The 24,024-nt window shown below is 43.3% G+C and overlaps 1 protein-coding gene and 1 non-coding gene across 4 annotated transcripts; both read left to right on the forward strand.

The window, feature by feature from the left end:
* The first annotated feature begins 6,324 nt into the window (after positions 1-6,324).
* Positions 6,325-14,019, forward strand: SLC25A3 (solute carrier family 25 member 3). Of its 3 annotated transcripts, none has more exons than XM_008004342.3 (8): positions 6,325-6,416; positions 6,694-6,854; positions 8,456-8,577; positions 10,526-10,705; positions 11,196-11,377; positions 12,336-12,508; positions 13,482-13,592; positions 13,679-14,019. In XM_008004342.3, the coding sequence occupies exons 2-8, from the start codon at positions 6,698-6,700 to the stop codon at positions 13,837-13,839; spliced, it is 1,086 nt and encodes a 361-aa protein (XP_008002533.1). In that variant the 5' UTR covers positions 6,325-6,416; positions 6,694-6,697; the 3' UTR covers positions 13,840-14,019. The 3 variants fall into 3 exon arrangements, with proteins under 3 accessions (XP_008002533.1, XP_008002532.1, XP_008002534.1); XM_008004341.3 differs by having other exon boundaries at positions 6,340-6,460; XM_008004343.3 differs by having other exon boundaries at positions 6,375-6,460; positions 6,698-6,854.
* LOC119624066 (small nucleolar RNA SNORA53) lies at positions 12,019-12,264 on the forward strand. The gene has a single exon (XR_005240155.1). It is a non-coding gene; the product is annotated as a small nucleolar RNA SNORA53 (small nucleolar RNA).
* Positions 14,020-24,024: the final 10,005 nt, after the last annotated feature.

The following is a 24,024-nucleotide window of genomic DNA, read 5'->3' on the forward strand; positions in this document are numbered from 1 at the left end:
TAATTCTTTTTAAAACCTACTGTCCATTTTGGGAGGCCGAGGCAGGTGGATCACCTGAGGTTGGGAGTTCGAGACCAGCCTGACCAATATGGAGAAATCCTGTCTCTACTGAAAATGCAAAATTAGCTGGGCATGGTGGCGCATGCCTGTAATCCCAACTACTCAGGAGGCTGAGGCAGGATAATTGCTTGAACCCAGGAGGCAGAGGTTGTGGTGAGCTGAGATCGTGCCATTGTACTCCAGCCTGGGCAACAAGAGTGAAACTCCATCTCAAAATAAATAAATAAATAAATAAACAAATAAATAAATAAAACCTACTGTCATCACCTCTTATTACTTCTCAACTCCATTACAGAAGAAGACCCTAGAGGGTAAGATAAAAAGTGTGGGTCGGGCATGGTGGCTCATGCCTATAATCCCAGCACTTAGGGAGGTCGAAGGAGGCTGATCCCCTGAGATCAGGAGTTTGATACTAGCCTGGCCAACATGGCAAAACCCCGTCTCTACTAAAAATACAATAATTAGCCAGGCATGGTGGCATGCACCTGTAATCCCAGCTACTAGGGAGGCTAAGGCAGAAGAATCACTTGAACCTGGGAGGCGGAGGTTGCAGTGAGCCAAGATCGCGCCATTGCACTCCAGCCTGGGCGACAGAGTGCGACTCTGTCTCAAAAAAATAAAAACAAAAACAAAGTGTGCAAGATTTCTACCGATAGAAACCTGGGCAACATGTGTGGGGATGGAGACTAAGAATGTTGGGTGGGTTGTGTGGTAGTCAGCCTCTAGGATGGCCCCACAGATCCCCACCTCTTCTCACACACTGTATCTCGATTGGTTTCTGTGACCAATAGAATACAGCAGAAGTGATGGTGTGTCATTTCTGAGATTTGGTTATAAAGGATGCTGCAGCTTCTGCCTTGGTTGCTCTCCTTCTTTCATGATTTACCCAATCTGAGGAAACAACGTCATGAGCAGCTCTATGGTGAAGACCACTTGTCTAGGAACTGAAGTTTTCTGCCAATAGCCAAGTCTTGAAAGCTTGGAAGCAGATCCTCCAGCCCCAGTCAATTCTTTAAAGACCCCAGTCCCAGCTGATGAGTGATCCTGAGCCAGGACCACTCAACGAAGCCACACTCACTTTCTTGACCCTCAGAAAATGTGAGCTGATAAGTGTTTGTTGCTGTATGCCTATTAGTTTTGGGATAATTTAAAGCTTGTTTGGAGGTTCTACCCGGGGATCATAGCTACTCATATACCCTTGACTGAAGAATGGTCCTTCTCTATCGGGGAAGGTCGTCTTCTTCGACCCAGCCACAGCTTTGGGAGGGACGCACATGGAGCAGTGAGGGAAGAAGAGGACATGAGCTTAGGCAGCCACATCAGCCGAATCAACCCTCGCCATTGATGGGGTGACAGACGTCACAGCCAGATCGCCCTCATATCATTTTGGGGTAATTTGATAGGCAGGGATAACTAAAATAGAAGGAATATAATAGTAGGTCAAGCCAAATTTATTAATTTGGGTACAGTACACAGAGTGTCTCAATTCATTGTTTTAGTTCAAATGGCTGGGAGTGACTCTAATAGTCTGGCTAAAATTTAAGTTCAATGGTGGCCTCTACTAAATGAAATTAAAAAGCCAGACTTTCTTGGTATACCAAATAGGAAGGTATTGACAAAGACTCTCCTTGATCTAACTTTAGTCAGGCTTCTCTGAAACTTTTTTTGACTAGGCCCCATCTTGGGGAATGTCCACTAAAAGCCCAGTCATAGCAAGACTCTCCCACCCTTGATATCTGATCACCCTCCATATTTGATCAAATTCTTCATCTTCCACTTTCCCCCAGGTGCTATCTGATCACTCTGGCTTGCTTTCAGCAAGAATCTTATTAGATTTCTTTAGCACAAATTATCCTACCCTTTTAGTAATTTTGTTTTTTTTTTTTTGAGACAGAGTCTTGCTCTGTCGCCCAGGCGAGAGTGCAGTGGAGCAATCTCAGCTCACTGCAAACTCCGCCTCCTGGGTTCAAGCGATTCTCCTGCCTCAGCTGGGATTACAAGTGCATGTCACCTGGCCTGGCTAATTTTTTGTATTTTTAGAAGAGACGGGGTTTCACCGTGTTAGCCAGGATGGTCTCAATCTCTTGACTTTGTGATCCATCTGCCTCGGCCTCCCAAAATGCTGGGATTACAGGGGTGAGCCACTGCACTGGGCCCCTTTTATTAATTTTCTATACATCGGCACTCTCCCTGCATCCTGCTCCTTGATGATAAATTCCTGCTTATTTTTGTTGCATTTGGAGTGGAGCCCAATCTCTCTCGCCCACTGCAAAACTCTATTGCAGCTGTTCCTACATCTATCGTAATAGTCCTGATAAAATCTGCCAACTATCTTTAACAAGTGTCAGAATAATTGTTTTGTTTTGTTTTGTTTTGTTTTTTGAGACGGAGTCTCGCTCTGTAGCCCAGGCTGGAGTGCAGTGGCCGGATCTCAGCTCACTGCAAGCTCCGCCTCCCGGGTCCACGCCATTCTCCTGCCTCAGCCTCCTGAGTAGCTGGGACTACAGGCACCTGCCACCTCGCCTGGCTAGTTTTTTTTGTATTTTTTAGTAGAGACAGGGTTTCACCGTGTTAGCCAGGATGGTCTCGATCTCCTGACCTCGTGATCCACCTGTCTCGGCCTCCCAAAGTGCTGGGATTACAGGCTTGAGCCACCGCGCCCGGCCAATAATTGTTTTTATTAATAGTGTCCAAAAGCTTAGAGCAATTACAATGCTAGAATAGATTTATTATTATTTTAAGATATGCTCATCCACCTCCTAGTTATCTTAAGAGTCCAGAGGACAATCCCTTATCAAGGGCATGAGAAATACATTTGTAAGAAAAGCCCCAGCATTCTATGTGGTAGCCATTCACTGTAAACCAGGAATGATGATGGGAATTGCTATCATCAAACTGGGGCTCCCTAAATTCAATGAGATTCTGGGACGGAGGGTGATCTTTCTCACCAAAGACCAGTCAGGTATAGTTACTATAATGGACAAAGAAGCAATAGTCAGAATGGTTTGATCTGTAGAGATCTTTGGCATTGCCTAATGGATCGTGGTATCCTTAGAACTAAAATAAATAAGCAGCCTAATAAGTTAGTTATGTATAAGTGAAAAGACTCCTGATCCGGTGAACAGAGGTCTGATTTAAATCTCCACAGTGAAGAGTTATGGTCCTTCAGGCAATTTCCCTACTTGTGTCAGGTTAGAGGCCCAGAGCCTCTTGAATGTTAAGGAGGCCAAGCCCCTTGTTTTAGTCCATACCTGCTGCAACAACATCACCCACAGATGGATAAAAGGATTTTGTATACTCTTTTCGGTAGAATTAGCTTGCTCACAATTGTCCAAGGGACAGCTGCATCATGTTAGGTAGAAGCCTGATTTAGCTCTTTAGTTTTTTATCTGGAAGTTAAATATGATTACAAGAGGTGTTCATTGTTGCCGTGTTGACAACAGATAGACTCTGGTACTTTTTTTGTTGCTGTTGTTATTTAGTTTTTATTTCATAATCATAAATTTACCTCTGCAATCTAGCTAGGTATGGAAGGGAACAAGGAAAACATAGAACCCAAAGGGAACTGCAGCGAGAGCACAAAGATTCTAGGATACTGCGGGCAAATGGGGTGGGGGGGCGCTGCTCTCCTGAGCTACAGAAGGAATGGTCTGGGGTTTAAGATAAAACACAAGTCAAACTTATTAGAGTTGTCCACAGTCAGCAATGGTGATCTTCTTGCTGGTCTTGCCATCCTGGACCCAAAGGACTCCATGGCCTCCACAATATTCATGCCTTCTTTCACCTTGCCAAAGACCACACGCTTACCATCCAATCACTCAGTCTTGGCAGTACAGATAAAAAATCGGGAACCGTTTGTGTTGGGTCTAGCATTTGCCATGCATAACATGCCAGGACCTGTATGCTTTAGGATGAAGTTCTTGTCATCAAATTTCTCCCCGTAGATGGACTTGCCACCAGTGCCATCATGGCGTGTATAGTCACCACCCTGACACATAAACCCTGGAACAATTTTGTGAAAGCAGGAACCCTTATAGCCAAATCCTGTCTCTCCACTGCTCAAAGCATAGCATGAAAGTTTCCTGCTGTCTTTGGAAACTTGTCTGCAAACAGCTCAAAGGAGATGCAGTCTAAGGGCTCGCTGTCAAAGATACACAGCAGGGTTGACCATGGCTGATAGTACAGGGCTCCTGGCGGCAGCGGTGTCTGCAAAGCCTGGTGGTGCTTTTTTACTGTGTCAATTTAGCTAGGCTAGAACCATATTTCCTAGATCCCTTTCCCTGCATAGTTTTGGGTTAGAGTTAGCTATAAGAGAAATTTGTGCAGTTTGCAAGGCAAAAGTGGAGCAACAGTCATTACATTCTGAAGGTCACTAGCTCCTACATGGCGTAGGAGTTGGGCCTGCAGCTCCTTCAGTTACCACTGGATCTTCTAGATCAACTTCTCTGCGTTCTGGGCCACAAGCATGTGCAGCCCCATGGTGAAGGGTACCAGTTGTTCCAGCTGAAAAAATGTGCAGCAAAGGGCAGTATTATCCGGTGCCGGGGGGAAGGGAATAGGAAGATTCACTACAGTCATATATTTTTACATAATATTTGATTTTTTTCATGACAAAAGATTTTTAAATTAGAAAAGCACTATAAAGTTGAATTAACCAAAAAATAGACAAAGAAAGTCCAGACCCATCACTGACTGCCTATCTATATAAGATTTGACTCCTCAGTCTGGTATGTGAGGCCCTGGACAATCAGGTGCTAGTGTACTTTTTTAACTTTATTTGTCACTACTTCCCTTCCTGTGCCCTCCACTCTAGAATTCTTCCTGGGACTTTAGTTGGGCCAGAAGGGCTGGTTCTGGGATAGTGTTGCTAAGAGAGTGCCATGATGCTGCAGCCTCAGAGCTAACTTTTTTTAGGGAACATCTTCTGTAGACTTTTAGACATTATCTCATTGAGTTCTCATAGACTCTGCAAGGTAAGTATTACTCCAGTCCAGAACCAGCCACCTAATTTGCAGGGTCCAGTGCAAACTAAAAAATGTGTGGCCCCTTGTTCATACATATATTAAGAATTTCAAGCCGGGCATGGTGGCTCAGGCCTGTAATCCCAGCGCATTGGGAGGCTGAGGTGGGTGGATCACCTGAGGTCAGGAGTTCGAGACCAGACTAGCCAACATGACGAAACCCCGTCTCTGCAAAAAATACAAAAATTAGCCAAGCGTGGTCGTGCACGCCTGTAGTCCCAGCTACTCCAGAGGCCGAGGCAGGAGAATAGGGTGAACCTGGGAGCCAGAGCTTGCAGTGAGCCGAGATCACACCACTGCACTTCAGCCTGGGTGACAGAGTGAAACTCCGTCTCAAAAAAAAAAAAAAAAAAAAAAAAAGAAAAAGAAAAGAAAAGAAAAATTTCAAAATCAGCAGAGCATTGAACTAAGTGTAAGGCCATGTGTGATTGTACCAGTGTGAACCTGTGACGCCAGTCCCACCCCAATCTTACATCTAAGGAACAGGTTCACAGAGATGAAGTAAATTCCCAAGGTTACTTTGTCAAGAGCTGGGAAAATATAAGAGCCAGAAGTCTAACAGGTTGAATCCCTATTAAACTCTCCCCAACTAAACTACGCCCCTCCCTGTTGAGCTGAATCTAATGAAAGCTTCCTAAATGTTTTAACCAGACACATGCACAATCTGCTATCAGTCACTTTCACTAGTTCATCGCTGTAACACCTCAGGTGTTCAATGTTTCAACGTGTTCTATAGACTATTGTGATAACGCGGCAAGCTGTCGTAAGACTTCTTGCTGCACATTTCTTTTTAAAATATTCTCCAGAAATCTGATGAAAAATGCAGACATACCTATATTTAATGTCAATGGATGGAACTTATTTTAAAAAGTACTGTAATGGCAGAAGTTGTGACATAATACTGCAGTGATGTTCTCTAACTCCAACACCTAAATATATCATCAAGCATTCATGTTTTGTTTTTTAAGTGACTACTAGATACTGTGATTCACTTAAGTGAAGCGAACTGAAGCCTGTGGTCAAGAAGAGACACCTGAAGGTGAAGGGACAAAGCGAGCAGGTTAAGACCCCGAACCCGACCCCTCTCAAAAAATATACAGCCGGAACGCGCGTCTGCGCAGAACGAATCCTCCTGCGCACACGCCGGGCCGGAAGAGCAGGAGAGGGCAGGGGCGGGGATAAGGTTGCTAGGAGAACGCGATGACGCTACGGGCTCGGCGCTCTTCTCCACCAATGGGCGACGCGTGCTTGTAGTGACGTGCTGTGTGCGTCACGCCGACGACGCGCGAAGGGCACACATCTTAGGGCTGGGAGGACGTTCGGCCTCTGTGAGCGGTAACCTTTCCAAGGGAGTGGTTGGGTGATCGCCATCTTAGGGAGTGAGTGTGACCGGGCCTTCCCCTGTGGCGGGTGTGGGGAGCGGAGCCCAGAGACCCTGTGGGGCCGCTGCTTTGGCGGTGGGCCCAGCCAGGAGCAGCCTCCTTCGAAGGCCGCCGTGACCTCTTCAAGGGCGCGCAGGCGGGAAGGAAAAGGCCCGGTTGGGGTTCCAGGGCGCCGGTAACATTAACCGGCCCCTTGCCTGCTCTCTCACCGCCGCTCCCTCTTCCCCTAGAAAGATGTTCTCGTCCGTGGCGCACCTGGCGCGGGCGAACCCCTTCAACACGCCACATCTGCAGCTGGTGCACGATGGCCTCGGGGACCTCCGCAGCAACCCACCCGGGCCCACTGGCCAGCCCCGCCGCCCTCGCAACCTGGCAGCCGCCGCCGTGGAAGGTGAGATCAGACCTTGACTAATACAGTCGTGGTCTACTCGTGGTCCGCCCAGCGTTTGAGGCCTGGACCCGGCTTGGAGGACAGGGAAGGACGAGTCCAGCCCGCTGCACCGTAGGACGGCGCCCAGTTGCTTGCCCTGGGATATCGGCTTTTTCCACCCTAGGCAGGTGTCAGATCCTTGGCCCTCCCTCAAGGGCGTGGAAGGGCTGAGGCCCTGTGTCCCTTCGTGACCTCCATGTCCCCGAGGGAAAAAAGGCCGCGACTAGCTCCTTATCTTCTCTGCCGTGAGCCCGCTTGGTCAGCCAACTAAGTGTTGGGTAAAGTCTCTTCCCCAAACTACTGACCACCCACAGTTCTACTAACTGTATCACCTGTCCTTTGATTTGCCCTTAGTTTTCTTGAACAGTCCTGTCCTAAGTTTTATATTCGTCGACGCCAGGTCCGTCATTTTAGCACTTAATTATATATGAGATAACTGGGTCTCCTGTTTTCATGCGACTGGAGGAGGCAGCTTGCAGCCCTACATAGGCAATAAAAAGGAGATAATTGGTGGGCATCCCTTTGGTGCGATTATCTCTTGCGATTCTTTGTGGTTGGGCCCAGCTTTAACTTAGTTGTGTGTGTTTTAAATCCTAGTGAAGTGTGTACATACAGAGAAACCTGAAAATCGAATTGTAGGAGTCCTGAGAATGTTATCTACCTTATGCCTGTAAAATCGAAAGATTTTTTTCTTTAAATCACTCATGTGCTTCTGTTATGTCTTTAGTATGGATAAAGAATCCTTACTTACACTGTCTGTCATTCAGTTTAAAATTAAAGCTAACGTTATTTGCGTATTAAATGTATTTGACTGCAGGAGTTTATGTGTATCTGTTTTTATGTTATAGGAGTTCATAAGTGGGGATAGTATTGGTTAGTGGCTAGGATAAACTTTGAAGTTGTTTGCAAGCCTTTTACACGTCGGGTGATCTTTCTGAGTTTCATTTGTACTCTGAAGTGTGCTCTTACCAGTGGTTAATAATTTGAAGTTTGACTTTAATTGTAAAAGCCGTTAATGTAGAAAACTTTTAAAAAAATGAATATGGCAGAATACAAGCTGTTAATAGTATCAGATACAGAACCCTCATAATTTTTAAATGATCTGATTTTGGCAGTGAATTTTTTTTTAAGCCACTTAATTGGCCAAAGCTATTCAGCTGTGATAATGCTATTTAACAGGGAAACAGTTTTCTTTCATTCCAGTAGCCTTAGTCATCTCTGAAGAAATACTTACTTCATTTTTTTTTTTTTTTCCAATCAAACAGAGCAGTATAGCTGTGACTATGGATCTGGCAGATTCTTTATCCTTTGTGGACTTGGAGGAATTATTAGCTGTGGCACAACACATACAGCATTGGTTCCTCTAGATCTGGTTAAATGCAGAATGCAGGTTTGTTTTGCATGCTGGACTAGAGCATATTGAAGCATGACTGACTGTTAAGTTATAAGATATAGTCATCTACTAACAAGCTGTGTGGAAACCTAACTGTCCAGGAGGTAAGTTTATGACCAGTAACATGAGTTTTATATTAAAATGCATGGTGTGTCTTCTCTTACTACAGAGTACAGTTGTGAATTTGGCTCCGCGAAGTATTATGCACTGTGTGGCTTTGGTGGGGTCTTAAGTTGTGGTCTGACACACACTGCTGTCGTTCCCCTGGATTTAGTGAAATGCCGTATGCAGGTTTGTATTGAGATGACAACATTGAAAGTATATTTCATGTGACTTAACTTTAAATAAAATCTTAAAGCTCTTCCCAAATGAGAATTTGAAGACATCACAACTGCTAGAAACTTCAGTAGGAAACCAAACTAAAATTTCTTTAAATCGTGGGCTTTATTTTAACTAGTGTTTTAAATCCAATAAATGCCTCTATTATTGGAGTAAATTATTCACTCTTAGACTCTGGCTGTAGATGGCTCTTTGCTGCTGCTCTTCACTTTCTGGCCAGAGTTCTTCAAGCTTACTTGTGCCCCAAATAGTCGTTTTATAAGCACCTGTGTGTTGGAGTGGGTAAACAAGTCTGTGTATTATGTGAAGTAACGATGTCCTTTATCTACTAATAAGACCAAGGCAAAGAGCACATGTAGATTTATTTTAAATGCTCTAATGCCTTAGTATGAAAATTTTGTCAGATTAGCCTTTTGTATATTTACATAACATTTTAAAATAATTTCAATATCTTTTAATTAAGATTATTGAAACAAAAGACATCAAAAATTTATTTGTTCCAAACAGGATTAGAAGTCTATTTACCTAAAAGAGAAATGAATTTGAAATATTAGGAGGGAGAGGAAGGTGATGTATACCACCCCTTCTAGTACTGACAGAAATAGTGAGATAAGCTTTTTTCCCCCCATTAGTTAATATAATGGATATGAAATGTACCTTTGCTAAAACATGCATGTCTCTTGAAGTGAATTTAGTTTATGTGCTTTTTTTTTTTTTTTTTAACTTGGGTTTAGTTTGTTTAGTGTTCACAAAACTTTATGCTATATAAGCTACTTAAAGAACTAGCATATGTTAGGAATACAGATATATCTATTATCTAGACATTAGCTTTTAAAAAGTAGGAGGTGGGCCAGGCATGGCTGCCCACGTCTGGAATGCCAGCACTTTGGGTGGCTGAAGCGGGTGGGTCACTTGAGGTCAGGAGTTTGATATCAGAACTCAATCTAGCCAACATGGTGAAACCCCGTCTCTACTAAAAATACAAAAATTAGCTGGGCATGGTGGCGCGCCTGTAGTTGCAGCTACTAGTCACAGCTACTCGGGAGACTGAGGCAGGAGAATTGCTTGAACCTGGGAGGTGGAGGTTGCAGTGAGCTGAGATCACACCATGACATTCCATCCTGGGCTACAAAGCAAGACAAAAAAAAAAAAAAATAGTAGTAGGAGTTGGGCGGTAAGAAATCTCTTAAGAATCAGCTTTGTTATGTATTTTTGTGGAAATTTTACCCTCTTAACTATCACTCCAAGACTTAAGTTTACCACAGAAAGCTAGACCTTAATGTACAAAAGTTTCCATTTATAAAAGTAATCAAATGAATGATAATAAACAGTTATAAGCATAAACTAATAAAAGTTATGTGAATGTAGTTCCTCACTCAAAATATCTTAATATTTTCAGATGTCAGTTGACTGTGGATAACTGAAGCCACAGAAAATGAACCCTTGGATAAGGGAGAGCTACTGTTTTTTTTTTTTTTTTTTTTTTTGAGATGGAGTTTTGCTCTGCCGCTCAGGCTGGAGTGTAGTGGTACGATCGCGGCTCACTGTGACCTCTGCCTCCCAGGCTCAAGCGATGCTTCTGTGTCAGCCTCCCGAGTAGCTGGGATTACAGGCACATGCTGCCATGCCCCACTACTTTTTTGTATTTCAGTAGAGATGGGGTTTCACTGTGTTGCCCAGGCTGGTCTCGAACTCCTGAGCTCAGGTAATCCACCTGCCTTGGCCTCCCAAAGTGCAGAAATTACAGGTGTGAGCCAACGCGCCTGGCAGGAACTACTGTATTTACCTTTTGTGTAGTTGCTGAAGTTTATTATGGAACCCAAACAAAAATAATCATGAGATTAAATTTTTATGTTAACTGTTTGGTGCATTTAATTTTTTTTTCTTGTTTTAAATAAAGGTAGACCCCCAAAAGTACAAGGGCATATTTAATGGATTCTCAGTTACACTTAAAGAGGATGGTGTTCGTGGTTTGGCTAAAGGATGGGCTCCGACTTTCATTGGCTACTCCATGCAGGGACTCTGCAAGTTTGGCTTTTATGAAGTCTTTAAAGTCTTGTATAGCAACATGCTTGGAGAGGTATGTAATTAACTTTGAAATTGAACGTTCCAAGTGTTTAAGACCAAAAAGGTTCTTAGATTTTTCTGTCCTGCCTTATTTTAGCACTGAAGAAAATGGTCCTACACAGTGAGCAACATGTCTTAAATCATAAGCCTGTGTCAGCAGAGACAGGTTGAGAAATAAAATGTATTTCATTAAGTTACAATTCTCCTTTTAATATACTATCTTGTTTTCTAAGTAAGTTGGATTTTGAGTTTTTTAGAGAAGGGCTCTGGGACTCCTTTGCGTAGTTCCAGGGCTAACTGTACCTGACATCTAGATATTTTTTATTCACATTGTTCACATAGTTACGTATTTTGTTAATGAGGTTATGAGAGACCACATATATATTCCATATCGTGTGTTACTTTATAAAATATCTGAAGCTTAGTTGTTTCCTAGAACTGTCACTTCAGTTGAAAACCAACACAACAGCAATTCACGTCCTTCCTTGTGTTTTGGATTTTAGGAGAATACTTATCTCTGGCGCACGTCACTATATTTGGCTGCCTCTGCCAGTGCTGAATTCTTTGCTGACATTGCCCTGGCTCCTATGGAAGCTGCTAAGGTTCGAATTCAAACCCAGCCAGGTTATGCCAACACTTTGAGGGATGCAGCTCCCAAAATGTATAAGGAAGAAGGCCTAAAAGCGTAAGTAAACACTTAAAAATTTATATTATGAAAGTACTTATTTTAAGTGAACTTCATTTTTTTTGAGACAGAGTTTTGCCCTTGTTGTCCAGGCTGGAGTGCAGTGGCACTGTCTGGGCTCACAGCAACCTCTGACCCCCAGATTCAAGTGATTCTCCTGCCTCAGCCTGCTGAATAGCTGGGATTACAGGCATGCACCACCACGCCTGGCTAATTTTGTATTTTTGGTAGAGACTCCATGTTGGTCAGGTTGATGTCAAACTCCTGACCTCAGGTGATCCACCCACTTCGGCCTCCCAAAGTACTAGGATTACAGGCGTGAGCCACTGTGAATGGCTCAGCCAAGTCCAGCTGTGAACTTCATTTTTTAGTATTAAGTCTACCAGACTTTTAAAAAAGACTATTATAACATTTAATGTCTATTTACCTGTATGTAGAACATAAACTTGAGAGGTAAAGATAAGTTAATACATGGTGTGACCCCTGGACTGGGTTTTTTTTTTTTTCCCCCCCCTAAAGTAAGGACCATTTGTCAGTCTGCAAATGACTTGATATTTGGCCTAAACATTTACTATTAACTTTTAGGGAGGGCTTGTTAGTATCCTTGTGATCTATTCACAGTTAAGAATTTCCATGACTACAACATGCTTCCTTAGATCCACCTTTGTGGATGAATCTTGAACTGAGTTCCACTTGTAAACTTCTTGTTTCTTGTGGTTCCAGTCAAAGAAACATCCAGCAACTTTTTTGGTTGTATAGTCAAAGGTGCTTGAGTCATTGGCATGTAAGAGAAATATACCTGCATGTTAGTCTAACGTTCTGATAGAAATGACATGCATTTTTGCTGCCATTTGTTACTATCAGGACTCGACTTGTGTGCGGACACTTGTGTTAATAATGACAATCTCTGATAGATGAGTATATGCAACTCTGTAAAACAAGTCTCTTGATTTCCTAGATTCTACAAGGGGGTTGCTCCTCTCTGGATGAGACAAATACCATACACCATGATGAAGTTCGCCTGCTTTGAACGTACTGTTGAAGCACTGTACAAGTTTGTGGTTCCTAAGCCCCGCAGTGAATGTTCAAAGCCAGAGCAGCTGGTTGTAACATTTGTAGCAGGTTACATAGGTATGAATTACTTAGAACACACTTGTCTGAAATTATGAACAAATAATCATTTCCATTATTGGCGTTTTTTGAGAGAGAAAAATATTCCAAAGGTTATAAAGCAGTGTTTTTGTTTTCTTGTTTTCCCTGAGGCATAGTCTTGCTCTGTTGCCCAGGCTGGAGTGCAGTGGCGTGATCGTAGCTCACTGCAACCTCCTCTTCCTAGGTTCAAGTGATTCTCCTGCCTCAGCCTCCCAAGTAGCTGGGACAGGCATGCGCTGCCACGCCCAGCTCATTTTTTGTATTTTGTTTTTGTTTTTTTTTTGAGACGGAGTTTTACCCTTGTTGCCCAGGCTAGAGTGCAATGGCGCAATCTCGGCTCACTGCAACCTCCGCCTCCCAGGTTCGAACGATTCTCCTGTCTCAGCCTCCTGAGTAGCTGGGATTACAGGCGTCCGCCACTATACCCGGCTAATTTTTGGTATTTTTAGTAGAGATGGGGTTTCACCGTGTTGGCCAGGCTGGTCTTGAACTCCTGACCTCTAGTGATCCGCCCACCTCGGCCTCTTAAAGTGCTGGGATTACAGGCGTGAGCTGCTGTGCCCGGCCTATAAAGCAGTTTTATCTTCCTGTAACATTTTATATGCTTTTTAGGATTCATAAATACTTGCTAACTAGTTCCTAAAAGGGTCGTTTTATGGGATATCATTATTAGGCTTGGGAATGTATTGATCTTAATGTTGCACCATTTTTTTGTTGTTGTTTAGGTTATTAAGAATTTTATACAGAAAGTGTTGAATAAAATCTGAAAAACTTAAATGATTGTTCTGTTTTATATCGGATAGACAGTTTGATAACTGTACCTGTCTCACCCTGAGTCTGATTTTTATTTTAGAACTAGAAAAATATTATTTTAAAGTCATAAAAATGATTATTGGCTATGTGAAGTTTTATTTTTAACCGGCACTGTATGGGATCCTTTATATTTTTTCAGCTGGAGTCTTTTGTGCAATTGTTTCTCACCCTGCTGATTCTGTGGTATCTGTGTTGAATAAAGAAAAAGGTAGCAGTGCTTCTCAGGTCCTCAAGAGACTTGGATTTAAAGGTAGGATGATGTTTTTTTCTTGAAAGAAAGAACAACAGTTTTGAATATGTTGCATTTTTTTCATTTGCGTTTCCTGTTTGAACCAGGTGTATGGAAGGGACTGTTTGCCCGTATCATCATGATTGGTACCCTGACTGCACTACAGTGGTTTATCTATGATTCCGTGAAGGTCTACTTCAGGCTCCCTCGCCCTCCTCCACCGGAGATGCCAGAGTCTCTGAAGAAGAAGCTTGGGTTAACTCAATAGATAGATCAAAGCAAATGTGGACTGAATCTGCTTGTTGATCAGTGTTGAAGAAAGTGCAAAAGGAACTTTTATATATTTGACAGTCTAGGAAATTGTCTATTCCTGGTATAATTACTGTAGTACTCTTGCTTAAGGCAAGAGTTTCAAATTTACTGTCGAAATAAACCCAACTCTTCATGATTTGCCTGTGACTTATTTTAAAAACTTAAAAAAAAAAAAAAGATTTAGCTTTAAAATAGTTGGAAAGAATGAAGTATAAGTTAAGGAAAAAAGACAAAACTGACCATTGTTGGTTGAATATTCCAGTTGGTATTCACAAATTGTCATGTCTCAAGTTTTATCACACAAAGTTCCTGTATTTTTAGGGAAACAGACTTTAAATTTCTAAAAACTTGATTTAATTATAGTTAAATATGTATAGTCATTTGTGGTTATTTTAGCAAGAAAATGTTAGTGTATACTTACATTTTTGCAGCATGTACTAAACTTTTTTTTTATGTTGATGAGTTTGCTAATCCTTATTTGTAAGACAAGGTAACCCAAGTTAGGCTGATTCTTGGAATGATAGTAAAGGACCAAAGTGATTGACAGCTGAAAATGATTTTCAGGTACCCTAATTCTCTTCACACAGATCTGACTTTTTTTTTTTTTGAGACGGAGTTTCACTCTTGTTGCCCAGACTGGAGTGCAGTGGTGCAATCTCGCCTTACTGCAACCTCTGCCTCCCAGGTTCAAGCGATTGTTCTGCCTCAGCCTCCTGAGTAGCTGGGATTTCAGGCATGCGCCACCATGCTCAGCTAATTTTGTATTTTTAGTAGAGGTGGGGTTTCCCTGTGTTGGTCAGGCTGGTCTCTGACTTCCAACCTCAGGTGATCCGCCCGCCTCAGCCTCCCAAAGTGCTGGGATTATAGGCGTGAACCACCGCGCCTAGCGCTGACTCTAAATTACAGAAAATTAAACTATTTTCAGTCTGGTATTCTAAGAAAGGTACTGCTTGACAGCTGAACTACATGAATGCCACTGGGCAAAAAGCATTCTATCATACTCAGATACGAGATAGATTGTAGTTTTAAGCCCATTTTTAAAAAGCTTCTAGAAAGTGAATGAGTTTTTGTGTTTAGATTCCCCTTCAGTTTGGTTAGGAAGTATAAAAGTTCAATCTTTTGTAATGATAGCCCACCACTGGAAAAAAAACCCAAAAACCTAGTGTAATATATAACATGCTATTTTTTCAAACACTGCATTTTACCTAGAGTTGTTATGTGTAATACATGGGTGGGGTTAACAATCCCTACATAAAGCATACAGATGGCCTGGAGAGAAAAACTTTTTCAGAGATTAGAGAGAAATGTTACTACAAACTCATAGTAAGATGAGAGAACTCAATTTAGAAGCCAGTGCAGCTAGTTGCATGTTAACTTCTTTATATCATCATTGCCTGAACTTGTTAAAGGTTCGCCATTTTACCTGTCCTGCAGGAAAAAAGGAAGAGTTGTAGGTACACATTTGGACTAAACTTTAAAAAGATAGAGTAGGGGCCGGGTGCGGTGGCTCAAGCCTGTAATCCCAGCACTTTGGGAGGCTGAGACGGGCGGATCACGAGGTCAGGAGATCGAGACCATCCTGGCTAACACGGTGAAACACCGTCTCTACTGAAAAAAATACAAAAAACTAGCCGGGCGAGGTGGCGGGCGCCTGTAGTCCCAGCTACTCGGGAGGCTGAGGCAGGAGAATGGCAGTGAGCTGAGATCCGGCCACTGCACTCCAGTCTGGGCGACAGAGCGAGACTCCGTCTCAAAAAAAAAAAGTAGGGTGTCTTCTTGAACCCAACCAAGTGGTGGCTGTGGTGCTTAGTAGTATCAACTGTATGTTAGTTCTTACTATGTTAGCAAAGCACACAAAGATTAATGTCATGATAAGCTTTTCTGTGGGTGAAGAACTCAGGAGTATCAGACTTCTGGTTCTGAGTCTCATGAAGCTTTTCACTTCTGAGCTGAAAGGATGCTGTTTGTGCATTTCCCTGTCAGTGGTATAGTCTTTCCCCAAAGTCTCTAGCATGGTGACTTCAGGGCAGCTGGACGTAGGTGGTATTTCAGGGCTCCAATAGTGCTTGGCAGAGTTGGCTTTTTAGGACTTACCTTCAATGTCACATAACATCACTTTTACCATACTCTTGGTTACAACAGTGATGTCTCAGAGACCAAATCCCAGATTCAGGAAAAAAGGAACATAGTCTCCACCTCTTGCTGAGAGGAATGTCAGTCAAAGTGTAAGAGGAGCAAATGGAAATGCGTTAGTGCAGCCAACATGAAAGTGGACCGTAGATCTAAAACATTTTGGGTATGCAGTTCAGCCAGCCCTCACTGAGGCCGTTGTGCCAATCAGGATTCAAGTTTTATTTCCTAAGAGTTATAATAGGTTTTATTTGTGGGCATTGATATAAAATACGCTGTGTTCAAGCTGCAGAGTCTGCCATCTGTAGTTACTAGAGTTACAGTTCAAAGCTATTTCTGAGAGAAAGCCACTTCGTCCTCAAAACCCAAGTAAGAGGCCCACTTACAGTGATGTGAATTCTCATTTCAGGTTTTTAAATTATACTAAAAGATCGTAGTAAGAAAATTTTTATATATATGTATTGGTGTTCTTTTAACATTTCATTTAATGAAATGTCTGCTGTCAATATTATAAAGCAGAACCCAGTGGAGTAAGAATATATGAAACTGCTGGGTGTGGTGGCTCACGCCTGTAATCCCAGCACTTTGGGAGGCCGAGGTGGGCGGATCACCTGAGGTCGGGAGTTCAAGACCAGCTTGACCAACATGGTGAAACCCCATCTGTAGTAAAAATATAAAATTAGCCAGGGTGGTGGTGCACGCCTGTAATCCCAGCTACTCGGGAGGCTGAGGCAGGAGAATCACTTGAACCCGGGAGGCGGAGGTTGTGGTGAGCTGAGATTGCTCCATTGCACTCCAGCCTGGGCAACAACAGTGAAACTGTCTCAAAAAAAAAAAAAAAAATATATATATATATATATATATATATGAAACTGATAGTTGAATTATGTTGATTCAGGGACAAGATAGCATTGCATAGTAACTTGCAGTAGGATCAAATATTTTGAGAGCGGTTAAAGCGCCAAGGAATCCTGATTTTATGAAATTATGCCTTCTGATAGGTGCAACAAAATTGAACAGAAGAGTAACAGCTTAATTAAACATTGTGTGAAAGTTTTATGAAATGTTTTGACTTTTTTTTCCCCCCTAGAGAACAGGATTCTTTCTTTGTCACCCAGGCTGGAGTACAGCCTTGAACTCCTGGACTCAAGTGATCTTCCTGCCTCAGCCTCCCAGTTAACTGACACAATTGGGATGTGCCACTACTTGCTCCTGTTTTTTCATAGATGAGTCCTGCTGTGTTGCTCAGGCTGGTCTCAGATTCCTGACCTCAAGCAAGTTTCCTGCCCCAGACTCCCAAAGTGGCCAGGATTACAGGTAGCTGCCTTGTCTGGCCCGTTTGACCTTATTTTATTTTTGAGAAGGTCTCGCTCTGTCATCCAGACTGGAGTGCAGTGGCATGATGATAGCTCACTGCAGCCTCGATCTCCCAAACTCAAGTAATCCTCTTACTTCAGCCTCTTGAATAACAGGGACTGCAAGTGTGGACCACCGTGTCTGGCTAATATTTTTTATTTTTAGCAGAGATGAGGTCTTGCTATGTTGCCAACGCTGGTCTTGAACTCCTGAGCTCAAGCAAGCCTTCTGCCTTGGCCTCCCAAAGTGCTGGGATTAGAGGGCTGAGCCACCACACTTGGCCAACCATATTTAATTTTTTAATTTTTTATTTCATTTAATCCTTGTTCTGGAACCATAAAGTGAGTTTAACATTTCTGGTTGGGCACAGTGGCTCATGCCTGTAATTCTAACACTTTAGGAGACCGAGGCAGAGGGATGCCTTGAGCCCAGGAGTTTGAGACCAGCCTGGACAACATAGTGACACAAAAAAATACAAAAATTAGGGGGTGTGGTAACATTTGCCTGTAGTCTCAACTACTTGGGAGGCTAAGGCAGGAGGATCGCTTGAGCCTGAGAGGTTGAGGTTATAGTGAGCCGTGTTTACGCCATTGCACTGCAGCCTGGGTGACAGTGAAACCCTTCTCAAAAGTAACATTTCTGGCCGGGCGTGGTGGCTCACACCTGTAATCCCAGCACTTTGAGAGGCTGAGGCGGGCAGATCACGAGGTCAAGAGATCGAGACCATCCTGGCTAACATGGTGAAACCCTGTCTCTATTAAAAATACAAAAAATTAGCCAGGCGTGGTGGTGGGCGCCTGTAGTCCCAGCTACTCAGGAGGCTGAGGCAGGAGAATGGGGTGAACCCAGGAGGCGGAGCTTTCAGTGAGCTGAGATTGTGCCACTGTGCCACTGCACTCCATCCTGGGCCACAGAGTGAGATTACGTCTCAAAAACAAATAAACAAAAGTAACATTTCTATATGATTTTTGGGATAGAAATGTCCATAATGTTAATGAAGTGCATAGCAGTCAGTGGTAAATTAGGAGTTATACATTGCTTCTTTAGCATAAGAAATTGTGTATCAGGCCAGGTGCGAAAGCTCACTCCTGAAATCCCAGCACTTTGGGGAGGCTGAAGTGGGCAGACCGAGGTCAGGAGTTTGAGACCAGCCTGGCCAACATGACAAAACCCCAGGTCTCTACTAAAAATACAAAAATTGGCCAGGCGTGGTGGTGCATGCCTGTAATTCCAGCTACTGGGGAGGCTGAGGCAGGAGAATCGCTTGAACCTGGGAGGTGGAGGTTGCAGTGAGCCAAGACTGCGCCAATGCACTCCAGCCTGGGCGACAGAGCGAGACTCTGTCTCAGAAAGAAATTGTATATCAGGCTGGGCACAGTGGCTCATACCTGTAATCCCAGCACTTTGGGAGGCCCAGGCCAGGGATCACTTGAGCTCAGGAGTTGAAGACCAGCCTGGTCAACAAAGTGAGACCCCTCTCTCTTCAAAAAATAAATTAGCCAGGCATGGTGGCATGTGCCTGTAATCTCAGCTACTTAGGAAGCTGAAGGAGGATCATCTGAGCCCAAGAGTTTGAGGCTGCAGTGAGCTACAGTCACAACCTTGCACTCCAGCCTGGTGACAGAGTGATAACCTGTCTCAAAAAAAAAAAAAAAAAGTATAATATTGCAATTTTCTTTGCATTACTGATGAGGAAAAATCTCAAAGTAATTGTAAAATATCCTGGATATCACATAGTTGAGAAACAAACTGATTTTAAACTTACAGGACTCTGTAGTTCATAGTTGAACACTGTGCCTTCCTGAAATGTCAAAGAATAGTGTACATTAATAAGCCAGCTACTATTGGCATCTTGTAAAAATTAAACATAAATAAAAGTTCAAACTATCTGTTGAATCATTTGTCTTTTAGAAGCCATCCCTGACTTCACATTCTCAGAGGTGTTCATAGAAGTGCATGAGATGTTAACCTCACCACTGATAAGGTTTATGAATCTCCTGGTTATTAAGGTGTGACCTGACAAGTTTTCTAGAAAGCAGCTACTCCAAAGTTTTCATGTGTGTTTTTATAGACACTGAGTACAGTATGCAATAGTCACTTAATAAGTATTGCTATGCTGAATGAAAGAGCCTTGGGGATGTGTCTCTTACACAAGATATAATTCCTACCTAATACTGTGAATAATAATTTGATGTTCAAATTATTGCCAGCTTGCTTTGCAGAATACAGCCAGCTTGCTTTGCAGAATACAGTGTATTGCAAAATTTGAAGATGGAAAATAATTCATATGACAGGTCATATCATTATTCCAAGACCCATGATCTTAACACTAGAGGGCTACGTTAGCCAAGGTTAAAACTGCTAAATCTCAAGGAAGCATTAACTTCTGAAAATATGGTATACCCAACTTTTACTCATGTATAAGTTTGATGGTAAAATGTTATTTTACTTAATAGGTTATTGGAAACTGTTACATTAAGTGAAATCACAAATAATGAAACTATTTTTACCACAGGCTAGTTGATATAAACAAGTTAAGTTCTTACAACATATTTCGGGTCACAAAAATATAACCAAACTAATAAAGACCAAAACAATTCTAATATTAAGCATTAAATGAATATGAACTATACATGCATTTAAGAAAGATTATGGCTGGGCGTGGTGGCTCACACTTGTAATCCTAGCACTTTGGGAGGTCGTGGCAGGTAGATCATGAGGTCAGTAGTTTGAGACCAGCACGGCCAACACAGTGAAACTCCGTCTCTACTAAAAATACAAAAATTAGCTTAGGTATGGTGGTGGGCGTCTGTAATCCCAGCTACTCGGGAGGCTGAGGCAGGAGAATTGCTTGAACACGGGAGGCAGAGGTTGCAGTGAGCAGAGATTGTGCCACTGCACTCCAGCCTGGGCAACAGAGCTAGACTTTGTCTCAAAAAAAAAAAAAAAAAAAAAAAAGACTTCCTCTCTGGAATTTCACTTTGGTTGCCCAGGCTGGAGTGCAATGGTGCAATCTCAGCTCACCACAAGCTCCACCTCCTGGGTTCAAGCGATTCTCCTGCCTCAGCCTCTCTAGTAGCTGAGATTACAGGCATGTGCCACCATGCCTGGCTAATTTTGTATTTTTAGTAGAGATGGGGTTTCTCCATGTTGGTCAGGCTGGTCTTGAATTCCTGATCTTAGGTGATCCGCCCGCCTCAGCCTCCCAAAGTGCTGGGATAACAGGCCTGAGCCACCTAGCCCGGCCTAAGACTTCCTCTCAAGCTTGGCATTTGGTCGACGGGGACCCACAGAGGAAGCAAGTTGGCAGAGTGAGGTGTGTCTACAGAGAAACAGGAACAACTCCTGAGACCACATGGCCCCTGAGGAAGAGAAGGTGCCTCTACTGACGCTGGCCGTCCGTTCCATATCCCAGGAAGACACGTTATATTACAATTCTTTTGGGGGGATGCTGGTGAGATGCTCATAAGAAATCCTTTTTTCTTTCCTTTTCTTTTTTTTTTAATTTATTTTTATTTTTTTATTTTTATCTTTTTAGATGCAGTCTTGCTTTGTCACTCAGGCTGGAGTGCAATGACGCAATCTTGACTCCCTGCAACCTCTGCCTCCCGGGTTCAAGTGATTCTCCTGCCTCAGCCTCCTGAGTAGCTGGGATTGCAGGCATTTGCCACCGCACCTGGCTAGTTTTTGTATTTTTAGTAGAGACAGGGTTTCGCCATGTTGGCAAGGCTGGTCTTGAACTCCTGAACTCAAGTGATCTGCTCACCTCTGCCTCCCAAAATGCTGGGATTACAGGCGTGAGTCACTGCGCCCCACCTGTTTTTTCTTTTTTTTCTTTTTTCTTTCTTTTTTTTTTTTGAGACGGAGTCTCGCTCTGTCGCCCAGGCTGGAGTGCAGTGGCCGGATCTCAGCTCACTGCAAGCTCCACCTCCCGGATTCACGCCATTCTCCTGCCTCAGCCTCCCGAGCAGCTCGGACTACAGGCGCCCGCCACCTCGCCCGGCTGGTTATTTTGTATTTTTTAGTAGAGACGGGGTTTCACCGGGTTAGCCAGGATGGTCTCGATCTCCTGACCTCGTGATCCGCCCGTCTCGGCCTCCCAAAGTGCTGGGATTACAGGCTTGAGCCACCGCGCCCGGCCCTGTTTTTTCTTTCTTTTTTTTTTTTTCATGAGATGATTCTTAAAACCAGAGCCTTTGGCTGGGTGCGGTGGCTCACGCCTGTAATCCCAATGCTTTGGGAGGCCAAGGTGGGTGGATTGCTTGAGTTCAGGAGTTCCAGACCAGCCTGATCAACACAGTGAAATCCCATCTCTACTGAAATACAAAAAATTAGCTGGGTGTGGCAGTGTGTGCCTGTAATCCCAGTTACTGGGGAGGCTGAGGCAGGAAAATTGCTTGAACCTGGGAGGTGGAGGTTGCAGTGAGCCGAGATCGCACCACTGCACTCCAGCCTGGGCAACAGAGCGAGACTCCATCTCAACAACAACAACAACAATAACAGCAACAAACAGAGCCCTAACTAACCTATTATGGCTGACTGTAAATTCTGTGAGATTAGGGAACACTTGATGATAGCTACTAGTCACTCACTGTGTATCCACTGAAGCACCTACCCTGGTGTTCTACACATATTCATAAATGGTTTTGAACAAATGAATGAAACAACCAAGGATAAAACTATCTGCTATTTATCCAGAGGCAGAACCAGAGCCATGGGCCCATGTAGTGGGCGCAAGTAGCAGGACACGGAACATTGTTCAACCTGTTCTAGATGTACCTGTAACCTCAGTGTCTGAATACTAGACAGAGGTGGAACTGAGACAGACCATAGGTGAGATAACTATTTCACAAGTAAGCTATATCCCATAGCCTTCTTTAAAAGGATGGGACAATGATAAGGTGTGAGAGTTAATTTTATGCTTCATTTGGCTGGGCCATGATGTCCAGACGTTTGGTTTAACATTATATTGGATGTTCCTATGAGGGTGTTTTTTTGGATGAGATTAACATTCTAATCAATGGACCTCGATTGCCCTCCATAATGTGAGTGGCAATTCACGTTCAATCAGTTGAAGGCCTGAATAGAACAAAAGAGTAGATCCCCCTACTCCCACCCAAGCAAGAAGGAATTCTGCCTTCAGACTTGAACTGCAACACCAGCTCTTCCCTGAGGATCCAGACTAATGGCCCACCTTGCTGATTTTAGATTTGCCATCCTCTATAATCCATGTGAACCAATTCCTTAAACCTCTCTCTCTCTTTCTCCCTCTACATCCTGTTGCTTCTGTTTCTCTGGAGAATCCTGATACTACACAAGTTTCTGGTAATAATGACTCAATCTTTCTTTGCTTTTTTTGACACAGGGTCTCACTGTTGCCCACGCTGGAGTGCAGATCATAGCTCACTGCAGACTCTACCTCCTGGGCTCAAGTGATTCTCCCACCTCAGCCTCCCCATTAACTGAGACTACAGGTGCACACCACACTGACTAATTTTTTTGTATTTTTTTGTAGAGATGGGATTCACCATGTTGGCCAGGCTGGTCTCAAACCCCTGAGCTCAAGTGATCTGCCTGCCTCAGCCTCACCAAAATGCTGGGATTACAGGTGTGAGTCACTGTTCCTGGATATCAATTTTTCAAATAAGACAGAACATTTCCTGTCAATAGCTTGGAGAAAGTGAACCAAGTTTGAGTACATAGTTAACTTTTCCATGGCAAAAAGTCCAAGGATTGGTGATGAGCCATTCTGGTATAAGAATTCATAAACTCGGCCAGGCACGGTGGCTCATGCCTGCAATCCCAGCATTCTGGGAGGCCGAGGCGGGCGGATCATGAGGTCAGGAGATAGAGACCATCCTGGCTAACATAGTGAAACCCCGTCTCCACTAAAAATGCCAAAAAAAAAAAAAAAAAAAAAAAAAAAAATTAGCCGGGCGTGGTGGCGGGCACCTGTAGTCTCAGCTACTCAGGAAGCTGAGGCAGAAGAATGGCTTGAACCCAGGCGGCAGAGCTTGTAGTGAGCCGAGATCGCACCACTGCACTCCAGCCTGGGCAACAGAGGAAGACTTGGTCTCAAAAAAAAAAAAAAAAAGAATTCATAAACTCGCCAGGCACAGTGGCTGACACTTGTGATCCCAGCATTTTGGGAGGCCAAGGCAGGAGGATTGCTTGACCTTAGGAGTTCGAGACCACTCTGGGCAGTATAGGCAGACTTCATCTCTACAAAAAAAAAAAAAAAAAAAAGGTCAAAAAGGTTCTTGGGGTTGGTGGTGAATTCATGTAGTCCTAGCTACTCAGGAGGCTGAGTGTGAGGAATGCTTGAGGTCAGGAGGCAAGAGGCTGCAGTGAGGCATGATCACGCCACTGCACTCCAGCTTGGGTGACAAAATGAGACCCTGTCTCAAAACAACAAGAACAAACACACAGAATTTATAAACTCTTATTTTTGAGGTGACCAGCTCTGTGGATCTGGGTATCCTTCATGCTAGGCATTTGAAACTGGGGCTAATGCTGTGTGGGTTTACTTTAGGTTATTATATTGTACTTAACAACATTTATTGATGAGCTATTACACATATAAACACAAATATTTCAAGTGTATACTGTAATGCCAGAACTCTGGGAGGCCAAAGCAGAAAAATCACTTGAATCC

The sequence above is a fragment of the Chlorocebus sabaeus genome, chromosome 11, assembly GCF_047675955.1.
Source record: "Chlorocebus sabaeus isolate Y175 chromosome 11, mChlSab1.0.hap1, whole genome shotgun sequence".
NCBI lineage: Eukaryota > Metazoa > Chordata > Mammalia > Primates > Cercopithecidae > Chlorocebus > Chlorocebus sabaeus.

Excerpts from the sequence above, each read along its gene's own strand:
- SLC25A3 (XM_008004342.3), top strand. The coding sequence starts at position 6,698 with ATGTTCTCGTCCGTGGCGCACCTGGCGCGGGCGAACCCCTTCAACACG. Across the intron at positions 8,578-10,525 it reads TAGTGAAATGCCGTATGCAG|GTAGACCCCCAAAAGTACAA; the intron begins GTTTGTATTGAG and ends TTTTAAATAAAG. Across the intron at positions 12,509-13,481 it reads ATTTGTAGCAGGTTACATAG|CTGGAGTCTTTTGTGCAATT; the intron begins GTATGAATTACT and ends ATATTTTTTCAG.